Below are 20,311 nucleotides of genomic sequence, written 5' to 3' on the forward strand. Positions count from 1 at the left end.
TCCAGGGACTTCTCAGTGTGGCTCCTAATGGGATGCTGTTCTTTGGTCAAGAGACTCTCTATATGCCCACCTTTGAGATGTCCTTAGTTGTTTTGGGTAAAGTGGGTAAGTGAAGGGGATGACCAAAGGGAGGACAGATGGTATGGATCTGGGAGAATTTGTGAGGTCCTGTGCTGAGCTAAAACTTCCAGCTGCATTCAGATATAAGAATAAACTATGGAAACAAGTTACAGTGAGCCTTAGCTCATGTGTTCTGCCTACGTTCTCCTTCTTAAACACAGCCACAAGGAGATAAGAAGCTTTCACTTCCAATAGAGTTCGACCACAGTTTAGTGTTACATCCCAACCCAGAACTTTAGTTCAACTATGGTTTGTTTTCTCTTATTCAAATCAATACAACAGGAATAATAGAAGTACTGAAAAGCAGCCCAGTATAGCCAGAAGATACATAATATTAAGTACTTAAGAGCATCAGGAAAGCCAAATTTCACACTGCACTGCGGAGAGGAAGTTCTAGGTGGCTCAATTTGTTGTATATAAGATAAAATCTCACCAAACAGCACAAAACTTTTCAAAGTCCTCCAAACCTTTGGCAACATCCAATTTATGAGGGGTTGTTTTTGCTGACTGGCCACAGTTTAGGGTTACATTCAGACCCTGAACTTTGGTTTGTTGATGCAAGCCAGTTTCATAAACCCTCATTGGACGTTCTCTTGTTTTAACAGACCACAGTTGAGACCAACTAGGGTTTGTGGTTAATCAAAAAGCAAAAGTTTGCAATATTCTCACAGTGGGGGGAGGGGGAGCATGCAAGACTGATGCCTCATATCCAAACACAGCTACCGTGGAAGAAGGGGCAAAGGAACGTAAAGAAGATAGAAAGCATACGTCTTAAACTGTCCGTATAGGACAGAGAATCTGGGTCCAATTGTATAAACCTCCAACTTGCTCTTACAATTGCTATCTACCTATTCAAGAAGAGAAAAAATAGAGAGGAGCAGTTAAGGCAGCCGTTCTCAACCTGTGGGTCCCCAGATGTTGTTGGACTACAACTCCCATCATCCCTGAGCTCTGGCCTTGCTAGCTAGGGGTGATGGGAGTTGTAGTTCAACAACATCTGGGGACCCACAGGTTGAGTTAAGGTGAGGGAGAGCGTTTTCACTTTTCTCACCTGGCTACAGAGCAAAAACTGAGGGGGAAAGCGACTCGGTCGCCATTGTTTCCTGCACAGACACACCACGAGAAATGCTGCTGTCCCCAAAACTTAAATTCCTAGAGCACCTAATCCCACAATGCAAGGCCTGGACTTTTGGGAAGGGGTTAGGCTTTGGGCCTGCCATGGACTCAGGCAGGCACAGACAACACTGTATCTTTAAAGCCACTTCAGTGCAGATGTTTCCATGGCAACTAGTGGACCAAATACATTAGTGTTTCTAATAATAAACCAAACCTTCATCTCGGGAAACCTGCCTTCCCTAGTGCCCCCTCTCTTCCCCTCACCCCCATCTCTCCTCACTACCTTTTAGATTTTCCCCTCCCTCTCCCGCGATGAGCCGCTCTTCACAAAGTGAGGGAGGAGGGAGGAGAGAACGGCCCAACGGGCCTCGCAAGACCTGAAGCTCAAGATGATGGTCACCGAGAGCATCGTGGGATTGGTCCTAGATGGGAGCAGTTCACCTAGGGACCCGGAACAGGGTGAAAGTCAACTGAAGCACTGCAAAAAGGGGTGTGGACATGAGAGAAAACAAATCAAATAAAGGCATCTTTCTTTGCTCTCCTGTTTTACGAAGTCCAAGCAAAACTCATAAACGCCAATAATTCATGCCCTGACCAGGCGGTCCTCCTCCACGACAGCCTAGTTTTGATAACAAAGAAGCCACCATCTACCTTCTCCCTCTTTACTTGTGCAAGAGCATGCGAGGCAAATCCTTTGACAAGCACCAATACACCCTTTTGACCCCATTTTGAGGCGCTGCTAAGAAGGCATCAAAGTAACTGGAGACAAAGCTGCCGTGACGCTCCGAAATCACAAAAGAATGTCCCTGAGAGGCGTCCCGGAGGGTGTGAGGAGCCAGGGAAAGAGCAAAAGGTGCCAGGAAGATTCCTGAAAAGGATCGACCAACAATACTATATGAATCCATAGTGGAAGGCCTGCGATTCAGAAGCATCCAAAGTCACAGATCTCCTCGCTCCACATCCCATCCACTCACTCTCTCACCAAGCCTCTCCCATCTCTCTCTAACAGTCCAGGCAACCGGCCGAAAACTGCAGGTGACATAAGTGGGGAAGGGGGTCACTTAGGGGTACCCAGTAGCCAGCATTGATGGAGGGGGAAAAGAAGAAGGATGTTTTCAGGCAGCAAAAGACGATGGTGACATTTCAATGCTGCAATGATCTTGAACCAGATATTTTATTGTTGTTATTTAGGTCACAGATTCTCAAAGACACATGTCAGTCGCTTTCTGACAACAGTGATGCTTATTGCAATGTGTGTGCGCGCACACACACACATGCACAAGCAAACACACATGCAATATCCTTGCCATGCACACCCAGACAGACTCACACGCGAGTGCGCACACCCAGCCTTGCACGGCACTGCTTGTCACACTGAAATGTCATCCGCTGGACCATTTCCTTTGCCTCTCTCTCTCTCTCTCTCTCTCTCTCTCTCTCTCTCTCTCTCCCTCCCTCTCTCCGCCTCCTTCTCGGCACACACACACACACACAAATGCCAAGACTTCATTCCTTTGGATGCCGCACAGCCGGTGAGGCACACTTACCATTTCGGCACTCAGCTGGGCTAAGATGGCGAAGGTGGAGATTCTGTCACACAGGCATTTAGTTCGGAAAGGATCGACCGGGACTGTTCGGCAGCCACGCCAGGACCAGGCGCCAAGCTGAGACGAAGAGGAGGAGGAGGAGGAGGAGGAGGGTCTGTGAAGGGAGGGGGAGGGGAACCCAGTGCAGAGGGAGAGAGCAAGAGAGAGGCAGAGAGGGAGGGAGAGAAAGACAGGCACACACACAGAGGGAGAGAGAGGGAGAGACAGGAGGGAGAAAAAGAAAAACAGGCATCACTAACAAATTGCCAGAGGGAGAGAGAGAGAGATAAAAAAAAAACCAGGACAGCAGCAGCAGCAGCCAACCCCCACGTGGCCCTCCTCCCCATATGACACCCCTCCAGTGACACATACCCAGTGCCTTCCCACACACCTGGGACATCACTCGTGGCAGGCTTCATCAGCGCACCCCCATGTGCCAAACTTCCCCCCTGCTGAGGCATGGCTCGTGATCCTCCCCTCCTTTGTAAGATGCACCCGCCCACTCCCAAATAGCCTCTGATCCATAATGCTCTCCTTATACATCCCACTGTGGCTGAACTCGCCCCAATGGGCTCAGGACTTCCTCTTCTTTGTGATGACTGCCCCATCGCTCACATGGAGTGGATGCCACAGCAGAGTAGATGGGCCACAATCTCCCCACATGATACGCATGGACAGCCTTTCCATGTGCCCATAGCATCACCCCCTGGCACGCTCAATTTTCACTTTATTTCCCCCAAAGGGATGGCGTGCTTCCTTACCAAACTCAATCCAGCTGAAGACCATACACCTGCCTTCCAGCTGACCAGGACACCTCTCACATTCTGCGCCACCAGCAACAACAACACCATGCTGCACTTTCACGAAGACTCTTGGTGTCAAAACAACCTGAAACTCAGCGCCAAGCAGACGGCTGCTCTCTCTCCCACTACCCCAAGCCAGCACGCGCCGGCACACGCACGGCCTTTCCATGCTCACACACCCTCAGCCACAGCTGTCCACACACCCACAGCTATTCTACATTGAAAAGATGCTGCAGGGAGAGAAAAAATTGCAAGGTGCGCAGTGGGGAAATGGACTTTGCTGCTCAGTGCACTCCTTTGGAGTTTGGAGCCAATCCTGCTTTTCGGCTAAGCAGGAGATGTGCTCGTCTTGAAAATACCTGTTGGACTTATTCGCACATTGCATTTGTGGATGCACATTTCAAATCCACCAGGACCACATTCACATCATGCATTTGCAGCTTTGAACTGTCACGGTGTGTCCCCAACAAAAGACTTCTGTGAGTTGTAGTTTCTTAAAGGACGATGGGAATTTTTAGGAGATCCCTATTCCGCTCCAAGAACTACAATTCCCAGAGCGGTTTAACGGTCAATCCCACTTCACAGGGAACTCTGTGAATTGTAGTTCTGTGAGTGGGACAGGGCATCTCTTCACAGCTCTTGCCACCTTAACAAACGGCAGCTCCCAGAATTCTTTGGGGGATGCCAGGACTCTTCACAGTGCCCTAAATGCAGGGTGAGAATGTGGTTCAAGAGCACATCTAATAATTGGACTGTGTGACGTGTCCTTCACCCTTAAATAACCCTAACCCTTCCCTAAGGGGTTAATTTCTTGGTGGGGACGGGAGGGGGTCTCCACCCCATCGTTCTACCCGGACACTGAGGTCCAGCGCCAAGGGCCTTCTGGCGGTTCCCTCGCTGCAAGAAGCCAAGTTACAGGGAACCAGGCAGAGGGCCTTCTCAGTGGTGGCACCTGCCTTGTGGAACGCCCTCCCACCAGATGTCAAAGAGAACAACAACTACCAGACTTTTAGAAAACATCTGAAGGCAGTCCTGTTTAGGGAAGCTTTTAATGTTTGATGGATTACTGTATTTTAATATTTTGTTAGAAGCCACCCAGAGTGGCTGGGGAAGCCCAGCCAGATGGGTGGGGTATAAATAAATTATTATTATTATTATTATTATTATTATTATTATTATTATTATTATAATACATCCTGAATCTCAAGAAACGTACACCAAAGAATAACTTCTTTATATGGGACTCTTAACTTCATCACCATCATGCATAGCTTGCCATGCAGAATGTTCCTTCCAAGACATATTGCCAAAGTTTCTCTCGATGCTTCCCGAACTCCCCAAGCTCCAATGGAAGACTTCCAAAGTCCTACAGAGTCTTCCCCACATGGCATGTTCTGGGCTGCTCTCATGCGGATGCAGATGCAGAAAACCTCCTTCATTTCCCCCAGAGTTTTGCTTTTCTGCCTCTGCTGTCACAGAACTGCATTTCCATGATGTATAGCAGCAGCTTTCACACTTCCTACTTTCAGGGAACCAGGGCTGAGCTGAAATCTATCAGAAGACATTCATTCTCCCGACCTTTTCTTTTTCCTCCCTCCATTTATTTTGTGATGGACCTACGTTTCTTCTTACGTTGCTAGACCTTGTGGAGGATGAAGAATGGTGGCCAGAGTGCCATTCAAAACATGTTTAGGGGGGAAAGGAAATGAGCTATGGAAACTATGGAACTTGGTCCCACAGGGGACAGTAATGGTCACCAACTTAGATGGCTTTAGAAGAGGATTAGGCAGATTTATGGAGGAGAGGGCTAGTGATGGCTCCTTGCCATGATGGCAATGTTCTGTCTCTACAGTTGGTCTCTAAGGTGATTCTGAATACTAGTTGCTGGAAACCACAGGAGGGAAGACGGCTCTTGTGTTCAAATCCTGATTGTGGCTTTCCCATTGGGGCATCTGGTTGGCCAGTGTGAGAACGGGGGACTGGATGGGCCCTTGGCCTGATCCAGCAGCCTCTTCTTATGCTCTTAACTTCTTAAGCTGTGCTCCTGCCACTTTAATGATGAGCTCCACCATCGTGAAATTGATGGAGGGTTATCCTCCCTCTGGGGGAGGGGTGGAGCTTTCTCCCAATTTCTCTCCATGCAAATATGCTAGAAAATTTCCTCATGACTGTCCACACTGATCGGCAGAGGCTTTCTGGGATTTCAGGCAGGGGGCATCATCTGGAGAAGGTGGCACCTTCTGGATCCAAAGCAGGTGCAAAGTTACAAGAAAGGAGATTCCGACTGAACATTCAGGAAAGCCACTTCTGCTCGACGCCCGACCCCCCCAGTGACTGGGGGAATCCCCGGCTGTGTCACCCCTTCGCCAGCCAATTGGCTGGCTCTGGGGGCATGGCCTGCCCTATTTAAGGCAGGAGTGGCCGGGAATCTCCCTCTTTTGCCACCTACCAGCTGTTCCTGTTTCCCAGCCTCCCTCCCTTTAAGGTTTTCGTTCCTTGACCTTGCTATGGACCTTCGTTGGTCGCCGTTGAAGGGCCTGGTAGGAATTCTTCCAAAGGGCAAATTGGCACCAGCCACTTGGTTTTTCGCCTACCTCGTAGCAAATCGTCACAACTTCCTTGGTATTGGCGGTTAGGCATTGGTATTGCTCTGTAGATGGAAGAGGGAAGGAAGCACCATCACCTGCCCCACATATTGAAGGGGAGTCCGATAAAGGATTCTGGGGGGCGTGGCCCTGTCCGAAGCCTGGGGAGGTGAGGGCCTAAGGCATGCCCCCTATCGGTGACCTTGGGGGAGTTCCTAGTTGATGTGCATCAGCAGGACTCCCCCTACTGGTGGTTAACCCTTCCCGGACTTCAAGTGGACAGGCTGATATAGTCGGTTAGGACCAATGCCTAAGCCAATACCGCTCATCACCTGTAGCCAATAAAGTTGTGGCCTTATTTAGCCCATTAACCTTAATAATTGTGTCATGTGTCTTTATTTCCAGGGGAGGGGGGACTCGCCATGCAAAACTTTCTGACAGTAAGAGCTGTTCAACAGTAGAACAGACTCCCACAGAGAAGTTGGATGGCCATCTGTCATGGATGCTTTAGCTGAGATTCCTGCATTGCAGGGGGTTGGACTAGATGGCCCTTTGGGTCCCTTCCAGCTCTAAGATTCTATGATCTACCAGTGAGCTCTGCACATTGCAGAGGACCGTGGTGCAAATTTTGGATGCTCAGTTAATCTCTAGAGTCTCACAGGTTCCCCATGTGACTTAGGTCCTCATCAGATGAGCTGACAGGAAACCCATGAGTTCATCTTTGGTGGGTTTTGTGAAAAACCGCTCCCCCTCCCCAACAATTTGAATGAGGGGCATGACACCGACTTGCCATGTTTCTGTCCTGAATTTTCCATCCCTTGCTGCTATTTGCCTAAGCAGCCTCAGAACCCGGCCTTAATCCAAAAGGATAGCCACCACCTCAGATGCCTTCATATGAGGAACAGACACATTCGTCGTGGAAGATGGGGCTATCACTGACTACATGAGACTATGGCTATGCTCTGCCTTCACTGCTAGAGATAGGCAGGAAGAGTGATGATGTGCTCATATCCTTTTTGCGAGTTTTCCATGGGGAAATCTGGTTGACCAGGATGCTCAGCTAGATTGACCTTTGCCCTGACCCAGCATCTGGGCTTTTTCATTTCCTTATGATCCCACCCAGGGGCATTTTGCCTTTGAGATAAACCCCACGATCGTGGAAGAAGAAGAAGAAGAAGAGTTTGGATTTGATATCCCGCCTTTCACTCCCTTTAAGGAGTCTCAAAGCGGCTAACATTCTCCTTTCCCTTCCTCCCCCACAACAAACACTCTGTGAGGTGAGTGGGGCTGAGAGACTTCAAAGAAGTGTGACTGGCCCAAGGTCACCCAGCAGCTGCATGTGGAGGAGCGGAGACGCGAACCCGGTTCCCCAGATTACGGGACTACCGCTCTTAACCACTACACCACACCCCTGCAGTCTGCTCTAATTTGGCTTCAGAAGAGACCCCCAGACACACTCCACAGTTCTGCACAGTGGTAGAGATGTCTAATGGAGATGCAATCGAGCGAAGCTTGCCCTCTGTTATAGAACTTCTGATTTCCAGTTCCTCGATAAGCTTCTCAGGAACCAGAGCATTTCCCAGAAAACCATTTCACGAACACCAGCATGTGCAAAGATTATGAGAACCAGCCTAGGCAAGGACTACCCTGTCCCTGTTCCCATCACAGAGATGTTTAACAAACAATCCTCACCCAGCAGGGCCCTTCCAGCTGAAGGGCAGAGATTTAGAAGATAAAGCTTCCAAAAAGAAGGACAGGCCCCTATAAACAGACAGTGAAATATATGTTTGTGCAGTTGTGTTGATATTATGCAATATAAGGTGCATTGAATCTAACTTCAGCAGGGAAGAAGGTCAGGTCCTTTCCCCCCAGAAAGCTGAAGGTTTAATAGAGATCTGGATCCGCAGGATACATTTAAAGCAGTAGCCTACCGCTTTAAGCAGTCCTAGCTTCTCCCAAAGAATCCTGGGAAATGTAGTTTCTTAAGGGTGTTGAGAGCTGTTAGAAGACCCCTGACCCCCCTCACAGAGTTACACTTCTCACAGTTCCCTGGGGAAAGGGATTGGCAAGTCAAAGTGCTTTGGGAATTGCAGCTCGGTGGGGGAAATTGGAGCCTCCTGATACCTTTCAGCACCCTTAACATGCTACAGCTCCCAGAATCCTTTGAGGGAAGCCACGGCCAGTGCATATCATAGTGCTTTAAATGTGCAGTGTATATTCATTTATGGGCTTTGGGAATCTATTGTATGTACGTGAGTGTAAGAGAGAGAGAGAGATTATTATAGAGGGTAAAGGTAAAGGAACCCCTGACCATTAGGTCCAGTCACGGCCGACTCTGGGGTTGTGGCGCTCATCTTGCTTTATTGGCCGAGGGAGCCGGCGTACAGCTTCTGGGTCATGTGGCCAGCATGACTAAGCCGCTTCTGGCGAACCAGAGCAGCGCACGGAAACGCCGTTTACCTTCCCGCCAGAGGAATTTATCTACTATTTATCTACTTGCACTTTGATGTGCTTTCGAACTGCTAGGTTGGCAGGAGCAGGGACCGAGCAACGGGAGCTCACCCCGTCGCGGGGATTCGAACCGCCGACCTTCTGATCGGCAAGTCCTAGGCTCTGTGGTTCAACCTACAGCGCCACCCGTGTCCCTATTATAGAGGGTAGGATGGCTAATATAATGATAGATTACCTCCCTGGAGGGATCTGATCACATCAGCTAGCTGTGGAGAGCAGGTGAGTCCTAATCATATTCAGAACAGGACATCTACCTACAGGGTGATGTGGAGGCCTAAGGAGGGACATGGATAATGAGGTGTGAGAGACCCAGCTCAGTCCATGATTCAAGAGCTCACCGGGAGGGAAGATAGTAGTTTAAGCCAATCTTTAAAGCCTTGACATGAGGCCTCATCACCTTTGTAATGTTGTAGGAGGGCTAGGAGGGAACACAGTGGTAATTGAAAGCACGAGGTACCTGTTACAGAAAGCCACTTCTGTCCTTTGGAGGAGGTGGAGTTGTGGGCTTCACGGCCCCACCACGTCCAAGGCGGCTGGAACCCAGCCCCCGCATGACTGGGGGGATTCCCAGCTGTGTCATCTCCTGGCCAGCCAATCGGCGGGCTCAGGGGGCATGTCCAGCCCTATTTAACACAGGCGCGGCCGGAGATCTCCCTCTTTTGCCGCCTCCAGCTGCTCCAGTTTCCCACCCTCCCGCCCTTTAAGGTTTTCGTTCCTTGACCTTGCTATGGACCTTGTTGGGTCGCCGTTGAGGGGCCTGGTAGGAATTTTCCCACTTGGCAAATTGGCACCAGCCACTTGGTTCTCGCCTACCTCATAGCAAATCATCGCAACTTTCTAGGTATTGGCGGTTGGGCATTGGTATGTTTCTGTAGATGGAAGAAGGGAGGTATTGCCGTCACCTGCCCCGCATATTGAAGGGTAGTCCGGTAAAGGATTCCGGGGGGCGTGGCCCTGTCTGAAGCCTATGGAGGTGAGGGCCTAAGGCACGCCGCCTAGCGGTGAGCTTGGGAGAGTTCCTAGTTGATGTGCATCAGCAGGACTCCCCCTACTGATGGTTAACACTTCCTGTCTTCACCTGCCATATCTGAAGTCAAGGGTAAGGCTAAATGAATGTGGCTTAAGAATCATAGAATAGAATCATAGAATCATAGAGTTGGAAGAGACCACAAGGGCCATCGAGTCCAACCCCCTGCCAAGCAGGAAACACCATCAGAGCACTCCTGAGATATGGTTGTCAAGCCTCTGCTTAAAGACCTCCAAAGAAGGAGACTCCACCACACTCCTTGGCAGCAAATTCCACTGTCGAACAGCTCTTACTGTCAGGAAGTTCTTCCTAATGTTTAGGTGGAATCTTCTTTCTTGTAGTTTGGCTTGTAGAAGACAACCTCATGGACCACACGGGGACCCCTGGTGGGTCAATTCAGACCCACAGGCAGAGGTCCCCCCACTGCTGCAAAATATATGTATTACTTATTCATAGTAAAAAGTGTAATTTGTAGTTTCAGTCCAGTGGATAAGCGAGTCAAAATCTGTGCATTAGTCTGGAATGTTATGGCTCAGATCATTCTATAATGGAATTTGCAACGATCAAGTTCTCAAAGCGTCCTTCTACCACAAAATGCCTTCTCTGCAACTGTTGCTGGTGTGACTTCCTTCAGAAGCAACTTCTGGGTCAACTTCTCAGTAAGAAACAGCACTGCTTGGGCCCTGGGAATAGAGTGAATTAAGGACTCCTCTCCACTCAAGAGGAAGTGGAGCAGCCACAGCTCAGCAGCTCTGTTCTGCTGGGGTCTTTTTCTGACCTGCTCTGAGGTCAGAATCTGGCTAGGATCCATCTGCCAGGTTGATTACTTATTCAGAGAGCAGGAGACAGAGTCAAAGTTAATTCTCCTCCTAAAAAACCCCCAAAGCAATTTTCATTTGCAGCCTCGGCAGTTTAAAGCATCCTTTCTCACCCCAAGGACAAGCAAGCTGCCCAGTTAGATTGAGGAGCATGGGCTTGCATGGACCACTGAAAGGATTTGCAATTTGAGGCTCAGGCGTGTGGCAACTGCACACCTCTCAGAGGTTGCTAAGCGTTCAGGACAGGCCTAGAGACTTTGGCATTTAAGCCGTCTGGTGCTCTCAATCTCGGACACAGTGGTGCCTGGTGCCCTTTGGGTCTGGTAGGGTGGAAGGCAGGGAGACCGACAGGGGGAACCAGAGCAAATGACAGGCAAAGCCACTTCCTGGATATGTAAGAAGGTAGGGTTGCAGGTTGCCCCTTCATGGATCACTGCCTTGCCATGGCGAAGAGGCTTGAAGAACTCAGAGAAGCTATGAGCTATGCCGTGCAGGGCCACCCAAGATGAACAGGTCATAGTGGAGAGTTTTGACCAAACGTGATCCACCTGGAGCAGGAACTGGCAAGCCACTCCAGTATCCCTGCCAAGAAAACTCCATGGACAAAGACAACAGGCATATAAAAGTTATGACGCTGGAAGATGAGCCCCTCAGGTCGGAAGGTGTCCAACATGCTACTGGGGAAGAGCGGAGGACAAGTACAAGTAGATCCAGAGCTGATGAAGCAGCTGGGCCAAAGCCGAAAGGACGCTCAGTTGTGGATATGCATGGAAGCGAAAGGAAAGTCCAATGCTGTAAAGAGACAGTATTCTCGAAGCTACAAACATGAATCTGACCAAACTGCGGGTGGCAGTGGAAGACAGGAGTGCCTGGCATGCTCTGGTCCATGGGGTCACGAAGAGTCGGACACGACTGAACGACTAAACAACAACAAGGGTTGCGGGTTGCACTGTGGTCCAAACCACTGAGCTTCTTGGGCTTGCCGATTGGAAGGTCAGCGGTTCGAATCTCCATGACGGGGTGAGCTCCTGTTGCTCGGTCCCTGCTGCTGCCAACCTAGCAGTTTGAAAGCATGTGAAAGTACAAGTAGATAAATAGGTACCACTCCGGCGGGAAGGTAAACGGCGTTTCCGTGCACTGCTCTGGTTTCGCCAGAAGCGGCTTAGTCCTGCTGGCCACATGACCCAGAAAAACTGTCTGCGGACAAACGTTGGCTCCCTCGGCCAGTAAAGCAAGATGAGTGCCGCAACCCTAGAGTCGTTCATGACTGGACTTAACTGTCAGGGGTCCTTTACCTTTTTAAGCCAACTGAGATTGGTGGACATTTTCCCTTTCATACATCTCTATCTGGCCCTTGGGATTCTCCCCTGGCAGCAGCCCATCCCAGAGGCCACAACTCCTTAGGTTCTTTCTTGTGTGGTTAGAATGTCCCACTGAATTGTGATCATGCCTTTTGCTTGCCTGGAAGGAAGATAGAGATAGGGCTGTGTGCAAGTCCTTAAATCTAGTGTCCAGATCAAGAGAAGTAACAGTACCACTCTATTCTGCCTTGGTCAGACCACACTTGGACTCCTGTGTCCAATTCTGGGCACCACGATTTAAGAAGGATGTTGGCAAGCTGGAAGCTGTGGAGAGGAGGGCAACCAAGATGATCAAGGGTCTGGAAACCAAGTCCTATGAGGAACGGTTGAAGCAGCTGGCTAAGTTTAGCCTGGGAAAGAGGAGGCTGTGAGGAGGTATGATGGCCATCTTCAAATATCTCAAGGGCTCTCACATGGAAGAGGGAACAAGCTTGTTTTCTCCTGCTGCGGAAGGTAGGACTCAAATCAATGTTTTCAAGTTACAAGAAAGGAGATTCCGACTAAATACCAAGAAAAACCTTCTGATAGTAAGAACTGTGTAAAAATTTGAACTCAGATCCTCCAGCCTCAACACTCCAGACCAATGGATCCTGCAGCATGAAAGGGGTTTGAAGCCTAAGAAAAATGCAATGGGAGATAAGTAAACAAACGCTGTGCTTTGTTTGTTTCCCCTGATGTTCTTGGAAGGCCATGAAGGTGGGAGAGAATCTGTAATCTGATTAGCAGCTATTACTCAATTATCTCTTTAAAAACCAACGAGATGACTATTGATCCAGTTATCCCGGGCATGGAAACAAATGGAGACTGGCAGAGAGAATCGTCCAGGGAGGGATTTCTCCATTTCAAAGCGCCCTGTTTTCACAATCACACCAAAAGGAACTCCTGACCTGTGTGGAGAACATGAGAATTGGTTGATTTGAAAGCAAAAATTGTGTTAGCAAAGAGCTGGAGGAGAGGGAGCGTTGGCAGAGGCAGACCAGGCCTTCCCCCATCTGTGTTTCCAAAGCTAATGGCTTCTAACTGAACCAAAGCTTTGCGAAGAGGACAAGATTAGTGAACCATCCGCCAATTAGCCGCTGGGCGGGGGGGGGGGGGAGAGAAAGCTCATATTACAGCTTTCAGTCTGAAGCCTTAATTAACAACAAAAGCATTCCATGGCACCTAGAAATCCATATCGCCATCAAAATAAAACATATGGCTCACTAAACACCCAGAAGATTATCTGGGGTGTGAGAGAGAAGGGAGATTACCAGTCCCAGACATAATAACTACAGCTGCCGCTGGATTCCCCTATATACTCTGTGGGAATCTGGCGACACGTTCTAGAAGGGCATTTGACCTGGCAGGTAAATGTGTGTGCCCTGTCCAAATCCAGAGGGAGACCCCCTCTGTTTTCGACTTCTGCTTGTAGTTTAAAAGTGCTCACACAGAACCGGATGGTGGTTAGCAGTTCATCATCACTGCAGAACGTTTCTTGCAGATCCCAGTACTGCTTTTGTGAGCTGGTGTGTCACAGTGGCTAAAGGAGGATGGAGAATCTGAGGGTTCAGCTACCGTTTGTGTGGGCATTTCAAATTTGCCCAGCTTGAGAAAGTCCCATAGAGCTTTATTTGAGCCCTGCTGCTCGCTGTCTCCTCCAGAACCCCCTTAGTTTTGAGAAGGAAGACTTGTAAAGAGCAGGGATGGAAGGATCTGTGGATTTCAGTTATCTGAGCTTTTCGCTTTCCCAATCAGTTCTCCAAATTTTGCAGCAAATTTCTGTGAAAAAGAAGTTGACCGGAAAGAGCATTGCATTGGCCTTGAGTCTGTTGCATCTGGGATTTCAGTGAACAAACGATGTTGCGTTATGCTGACCTAGTTTAGGGCAGTCTGACCGGTTGTAGCTATCCAAGGTTTCACATAAAACAGAAGAATCGATTTTGGGTTCTCCCAGTTTCTGATTTTTTCCCCCAACTTAAATGCAATACATCCCATTTTTGAATCAGTTTGCAAACATTTTTCCCCCCCACAGAATCATAGAACTGTAAAGTTGGAGGGAAACCCGAAGGTCATTTAGTCCAACCCCGTACAATGCATGAATCTCAACTAGATCATACATGACAGATGGCCACCCAACCTCTGCTTAAAAAGCTCCCATGAAGGAAAGCCCACCGCCTTCCAAAGGAAACCATCCGACTGTCGAACAGCTCTTACTCAAATATATATATATATATATATATATATATATATATATTCCTGGTTTTCAGTTGGAATCTCCATTCTTGTAAAATGAAGCCATTGCATGCATGCTTTCTCGTAATATATGGTCCTTCCCCCCTTTTCACATTATTGTGGTTGTGGAATTGCATCATAAGTTTTGGAGAATTTCAAATATTTCAAAGGATAGTTGTGTTTTGGTTCAGGTATTAAGTGTGATTTAGGTCGGTTCACATGAAAATGGAACCAAGACAAATTGCCCAGTCTGGATAGCTCAGTTGGTTAGAGCATGCTGCTGAAAACTCAAGGTTGCAGGTTCGATCCCTGTAAGGTACAGCTGCATGGTCTTGGACTAGATGATCCTCAGGGTCGTAGCTGTCAACTTTTCCCTTTTCTTGCGAGGAATCCTATTCGGAATAAGGGAATTTCCCTTAAAAAAAAAGGGAAACGTTGACAACTATGCTCAGGGTCCCTTCCAACTCCACAATTATATTTAATCCTGACCATTCTTATTCCCACATTCTGCTATTTGATACACTTCTAACTGGAGATGCCAAGGACTGAAACCTGGAACCTTCCTCATGCAAATTATTATTATTAATTTATTAATTTTGTATACCACCCTATACCTGCAAATCTCCCACTGGGCAATGGGTTCTCTCCGAAGGAGGAGGATTAGATGAAGGGGGAGGTTAGATGATGTGAATTCCCAAATAGAGAACATTTCCCTTTTTTTATGGGAATGCAGATAACTGGACAGGACAAAGAGGCAAGTACAATCACCAATGTGACTTCCCTGGATGAGACAATGAACGCAACAGCCTCTGACCCACTTCAAAGCCATCACCATCTGCCCCCAAAAAGAGGACACTGGATTAAGGATTAACTGGTGCTAAGACGGAAGAAGCTGTTGTTACACATTCAGCAAAAGCAGCAAAAATCACACCCAAAAAAATCAAGAATTTGTAGATGCCAATGCATCTGGATTCCCAGAACATCTCCTATTGTGCATGATCCCCTCTCTCTCTGGCTGAGCGAGAAAGACTTAAAAGTGGAGTAAGGGAGCTTGTCATTAAGAGAAAGGCTTTGATGGCTGATCTGTGCAGTCAGCTGAGAGGGAAGGAGATACTGAGGGAACAAGAAATGGGCCGCTCGTGTGTGGTCTTCCCTGGGGGGAAACAACGGTAGTCTTTCAATTGCTCATTAGGACCAAACCTGAGAGCAGAGGAGAAAACCCAGCATGCAGGAGCAAAAAAAATTGTCTCCGGCATCAGATATGTAGTAGGCGATCTAAATTCTAGCTGATCATTAAAAAACAACAGTAACACAGCACCTTTGTGCTATATATCTGTGCCTTTCTGCATGATGGATTCACACTTGTTTGTTTACGTGCGCACAGAGGAATTGGCGGGTGTTATTTTGTTCCACCCCACTGAGTCACTCGAGAAAAGAGATTTGTTTGCACACTGTGTATAAATATCTTATAAATATCAGGAATGAATGTTAAGAAGATAGCAGGGGCTGGCTGGTGGAGTGGACGAAGGGACCATCTGGTCCAGCGTTCTGTCCCCATGTCAGCCAACCCATAGCTCCAAGGGATAAACCCACAAGCACTGCACAATAGCCATCCGGTGGCCAGTCTGGTATGATGAATCAGGAGGGGCCTTGCAAAGGGGTAGAAAATATCATTAAATGTGGAACAAGCTCTTTAAAAAATAATAACTTTTATTTTTTGCTCCTATCTCCAATCAGAGACAGGGCTGGTCCAGGACTTTGTCCTGCCTCAAGTAAAGGATGAGATGACCTTGCCCCATTGCATGCTGAAAACATTCAGCACTGGTGACCGGACAGCTCCTTCCACCACATAGTAGACAGTAGACTACTTTAGAGAGTGCAAACCATCTCTCTCTCCTCCTCCATCTTTCTTGCTCCTCCACCGGAAGCCAACTCATTGCCTACAAGTGCTGCAATGCAGCAGCTGAATGCATCTTGAGAGAAGAATGACACACCCACCCCTATGAGGACTGCTGGAGTGCAAGACCTGGGCTGCCTGCCTCTCTGCTTGATCACTCAGTACGGGTCCTTTCCCCCAGTGGAGTGTTGGGAGTAGACAACCAGGCAAGATGGGTTGACAGCACAGGGCTGCAACAAGCAAGCATCAGTGGGTGTACACTGAGTAGAACGTAGTGGAAGGAAGTGATCATTACTCACTGGGCACAGAAATGCACTTTGCACATGCTCTAGTGGCATCATTAGATACAGCCAGGGAGAAGCTCATGAGAAATGTAGTGGGGGCTCCTGCTGCTGCTGCTGCAGCTGCCCAAGGTGGGTGCTTCATTCTGCCTAATGGTGGGGCTGGCCTTGGGCAGGGATCTACAATGAAAGTGTCGTCTCCCTAGCATGCTAGAGTGGATAGTTGCAACCTTAGATTCCCACCCAGCTTCATTCGCTTGTACTCACTGGGGGTGGAAGATGAAGGACAGAGGAAGAGATTTGCCAGTGAATTTAAAGGCATTATTATTATTATTATTTCTTATTTGTACCCCGCCCATCTGGCTGGGTTTCCCCAGCCACTCTGGGCGGCTTCCAACAAAGACCAAAAATACACAAAATGTCACACATTAAAAACTTCCCTGAACAGGGCTGCCTTCAGATGTATTCTGAATGTCAGGTAGTTGTTTATCTCTTTGACATCTGATGGGAGGGCGTTCCACAGGGCAAGTGCCACTACCGAGAAGGCCCTCTGCCTGGTTCCCTGTAGCTTTGCTTCTCACAATGAGGGAACCGCCAGAAGGCCCTCGGTGCTGGACTTCAGCGTCCGGGCAGAACGATGGGGGTGGAGACGCCCCTTCAGATATACTGGGACGAGGCCGTTTGGGGCTTTAAAGGTCAGCACCAACACTTTGAATTGTGCTCGGAAACGTACTGGTAGCCAATGTAGGTCTATCAACACCAGTGTTATGTGGTCTCGGCAGCCGCTCCCAGTCACCAGTCTAGCTGCTGCATTCTGGATTAGTTATAGTTTCTGGGTCACCTTCAGAGGTAGCCCCAGGTAGAGCTCATTGCAGTAGTCCAAGCTGGAGATAACTAGAGCATGCACCACTCTGGAAGACAGTCTGTGGGCAGTAGGCTCTCAGCCTGCGTACCTCCCCTTTTACTCAGTGGATTGAAGCCACTGAAGTGCATAGTTTTCATGGGCTTGGGACCTTTGAGTCCTCTCCCGGTTCCATTTCTACATGAAGTCATGGAAAGCAGGATATTGGTCATGGTACTGAATGGAATATCTGTACTTGGAGGCAGTGGACGTCTCAACAATAGATGATCAAGACACGCCAGAAGGTGGTACAGAGCTGATATGAAGCACCCCATCTTACTTCCAAAATCCCAGATGCATCGGGCATAATAGCATAAGAAGATCCTGCTGAGTCAGCCCAATGACCCATCTAGTCCAGCGTACTGTTCTCACAGTAGCTGCCCAGATGCCTGTGTGAAACCAGCAAGCAGGATTCGGGCACAAGAGCCCTCTCCCCTCCTGTGGTTTCGAGGAACTGGGACTCAAAAGCGTTGCTGCCTCCAGCCGCGGAGGCCCAGCCACCAAGTCTAGTAGCCATCGATGGCCTTCTCCTCCATGAATTTCTCTAATCCTCTTTTAAAGCCATCTAGGTTGGTTTGTTGTTGTTGTTTAGTCGTTCAGTCGTGTCCGACTCTTCGTGACCCCATGGACCAGAGCACGCCAGGCACTCCTGTCTTCCACTGCCACCCGCAGTTTGGTCAGATTCATGTTTGTAGCTTCGAGAACACTGTCTAACCATCTCGTCCTCTGTCATCCCCTTCTCCTTGTGCCCTCCATCTTTCCCAACATCAGGGTCTTTTCCAGTGAGTCTTCTCTTCTCATGAGGTAGCCAAAGTATTGGAGCCTCAGCTTCACGATCTGTCCTTCCAGTGAGCACTCAGGGCTGATTTCCTTAAGAATGGATGCGTTTGATCTTCTTGCAGTCCATGGGACTCTCAAGAGTCTCCTCCAGCACCATAATTCAAAAGCGTCAATTCTTCGGCGATAAGCCTTCTTTATGGATCTAGGTTGGTAGCCATCACCAAAGCTTTTTCAGATCAAGTTACTGTAATTTATCGTGCTTATCTTTGCCACGTCAGTCATGCGCTTGGGCACATCTGTTTAATTCCTGGAAGAAAACAACACCCCCCCCCCCCAGTCTCTATTCCACTGTTGCAAATGCATCTCCCCACCCCCTCTGTTGGACTTTTGCTCCTGGATCTGTGAAGGAAGCTCCTGTGACAGCTGGATGGTTCGGCCTAAATATCCCCCTCCCACAATGAACCTACATTTGACTCAAGCTGTCTTGTCCTATTTGCAACTCCGGGAAGAGTGGCTGCCCTGTCCTGATCCCAGCTGAGAAAATGCTGAATCGCTTCTTGCTCTCATCATTATGCTGTATTTGCTGCACTTGCCCTCGATGCATGACACTTCGCATTAGGGCTGTGAAGTTCGGGGAAGGGCCCCTAGCTCAGTGGTGGAGCATCTGCTTCGCATGCAGAAGGTCCTAGGTTCAGTTCCCAGCATCTCCAGGTAGATGATGCCCTGGAGAGACACTGCCGGTCTGTGCATATAACACTGAGCTAGAGGAACCAGTGTTGTGACACCGCAGAAGGTAGCTTCCTATATCTCTAAGTTATGGGGGTTGGGGGTGAGAATAGTGCAATGAGATACACTATTATATATGCCTTCCATGCTAAGAATAATTCTACCATACCTCTACATTTTACAAATGCTATGATTTTCCCAGTAGTGATGTAAGGAAGTGAGAGCTGGACCATAAAGAAGGCTGATTGCCGAAGAATGGATGCTTTTGAATTCTGGTGCTGGAGGAGACTCTTGAGAGTCCCATGGCCTGCAAGAAGATCAAACCGATCCATTCTGAAGGAAATCAGCCCTGAGTGCTCACTGGAAGGACAGATCCTGAAGCTGAGGATCCAAGACTTTGGCCACCTCATGAGAAGAGAAGACTCCCTGGAAAAGACCCTGATGTTGGGAAAGATGGAGGGCACAAGAAGAAGGGGACGACAGAGGACGAGATGGTTGGACAGTGTTCTCGAAGCTACCAGAATGAGTTTGACCAAACTGTGGGAGGCAGTGGAAGACAGGAGTGCCTGGCGTGCTCTGGTCCATGGGGTCACGAAGAGTTGGACACGACTAAACGACTAAACAACAACATTTTCCTGCCTGCAACCCAAGGAGCAAGGTCTATGAGTGTAACTGGGGATTTTTTTCCCATTTTTTCTCCAAGTAGAGAAGCAATTTCAATTTCATGTATGGCCCTATACATCTCAAAACTTACTCCTTATATACCCAGTAGATCTGATCCCCTACAGGTGAGGCTTGCTGACCTCCCGGAAAAGCAAGAAAATGACCTTTTCCTGTTTGGCAAACATCATAAGATGACCCAGATGTTTGCCAGATTCTGTGCACAGATCTGTAGGCGCAGACCATCCCCCAACTCAAAATAGTTTGTGAAGAAAATCCGCAAACTCAGTTCCATGGGTGACTCTGGGTCATATCTATGCGGTAGCTCATCTTAAAGTTTTACATGTCTATACACTTATCACATTTATAAATTTAAAATTTATTGTTGTACATTGTTTTAACTGTTTGTTTTCTCTCTGGGATTGTACCCCCAAGTGTGTTTTATAAGCTGGTCTCCGACCGTAATAAATTATCTATCTACCCAGTAGATCTCTGCAGTCTTCAGGAAAGCGTCTACTGCAAGCTTCAAAATTCTCAGACCTCAGAGCAGGGCTTTTAGTGTGGCTGCTCCTCTCTCATACCCTCCAACATTTCTCTGATGAAAACAGGGACATCCCGTTCCATAATGATAATTTAACTATTTATATCCCACACCTCTTACTGGGTTGTCCCAGCCGCTCTGGGCGGCTTCCAACATTTATAAAATAATAATAATACATTAAATGTTTTTTTAAAAGACTTCCCTATACAAACTGCTCTGGGTTGGATAACTCCATACCCTCCAACATTTCTCAAATGAAAATAGGAAAAGTGAGACATTACGGGATTAAATCAGAAACCGGGACGAGTTCTTTGAATCAGGGACACCCTTGGAAACTTGGTGCAATTGGAGGCTCTACTGCAGCTCTTCTGAGATACAACAGGAACT

At 48.3% G+C, this 20,311-nt stretch overlaps 1 protein-coding gene across 3 annotated transcripts in view; it reads right to left on the reverse strand.

The window, feature by feature from the left end:
• ADGRB1 (adhesion G protein-coupled receptor B1) overlaps positions 1-20,311 on the reverse strand; it is a 398,279-nt gene that overhangs the window by 119,946 nt on the left and 258,022 nt on the right. For all 3 annotated transcript variants that reach the window (XM_083448995.1, XM_083448994.1, XM_083448996.1), the window contains exon 18: positions 2,784-2,937. In XM_083448995.1, the coding sequence (XP_083305121.1) occupies positions 2,784-2,937 (154 nt within the window). The remainder of the gene's footprint in view (positions 1-2,783; positions 2,938-20,311) is intronic.

This window comes from Podarcis tiliguerta (assembly GCF_965153285.1).
Source record: "Podarcis tiliguerta genome assembly, chromosome: 7".
NCBI classification, from domain to species: Eukaryota; Metazoa; Chordata; class Lepidosauria; order Squamata; family Lacertidae; genus Podarcis; species Podarcis tiliguerta.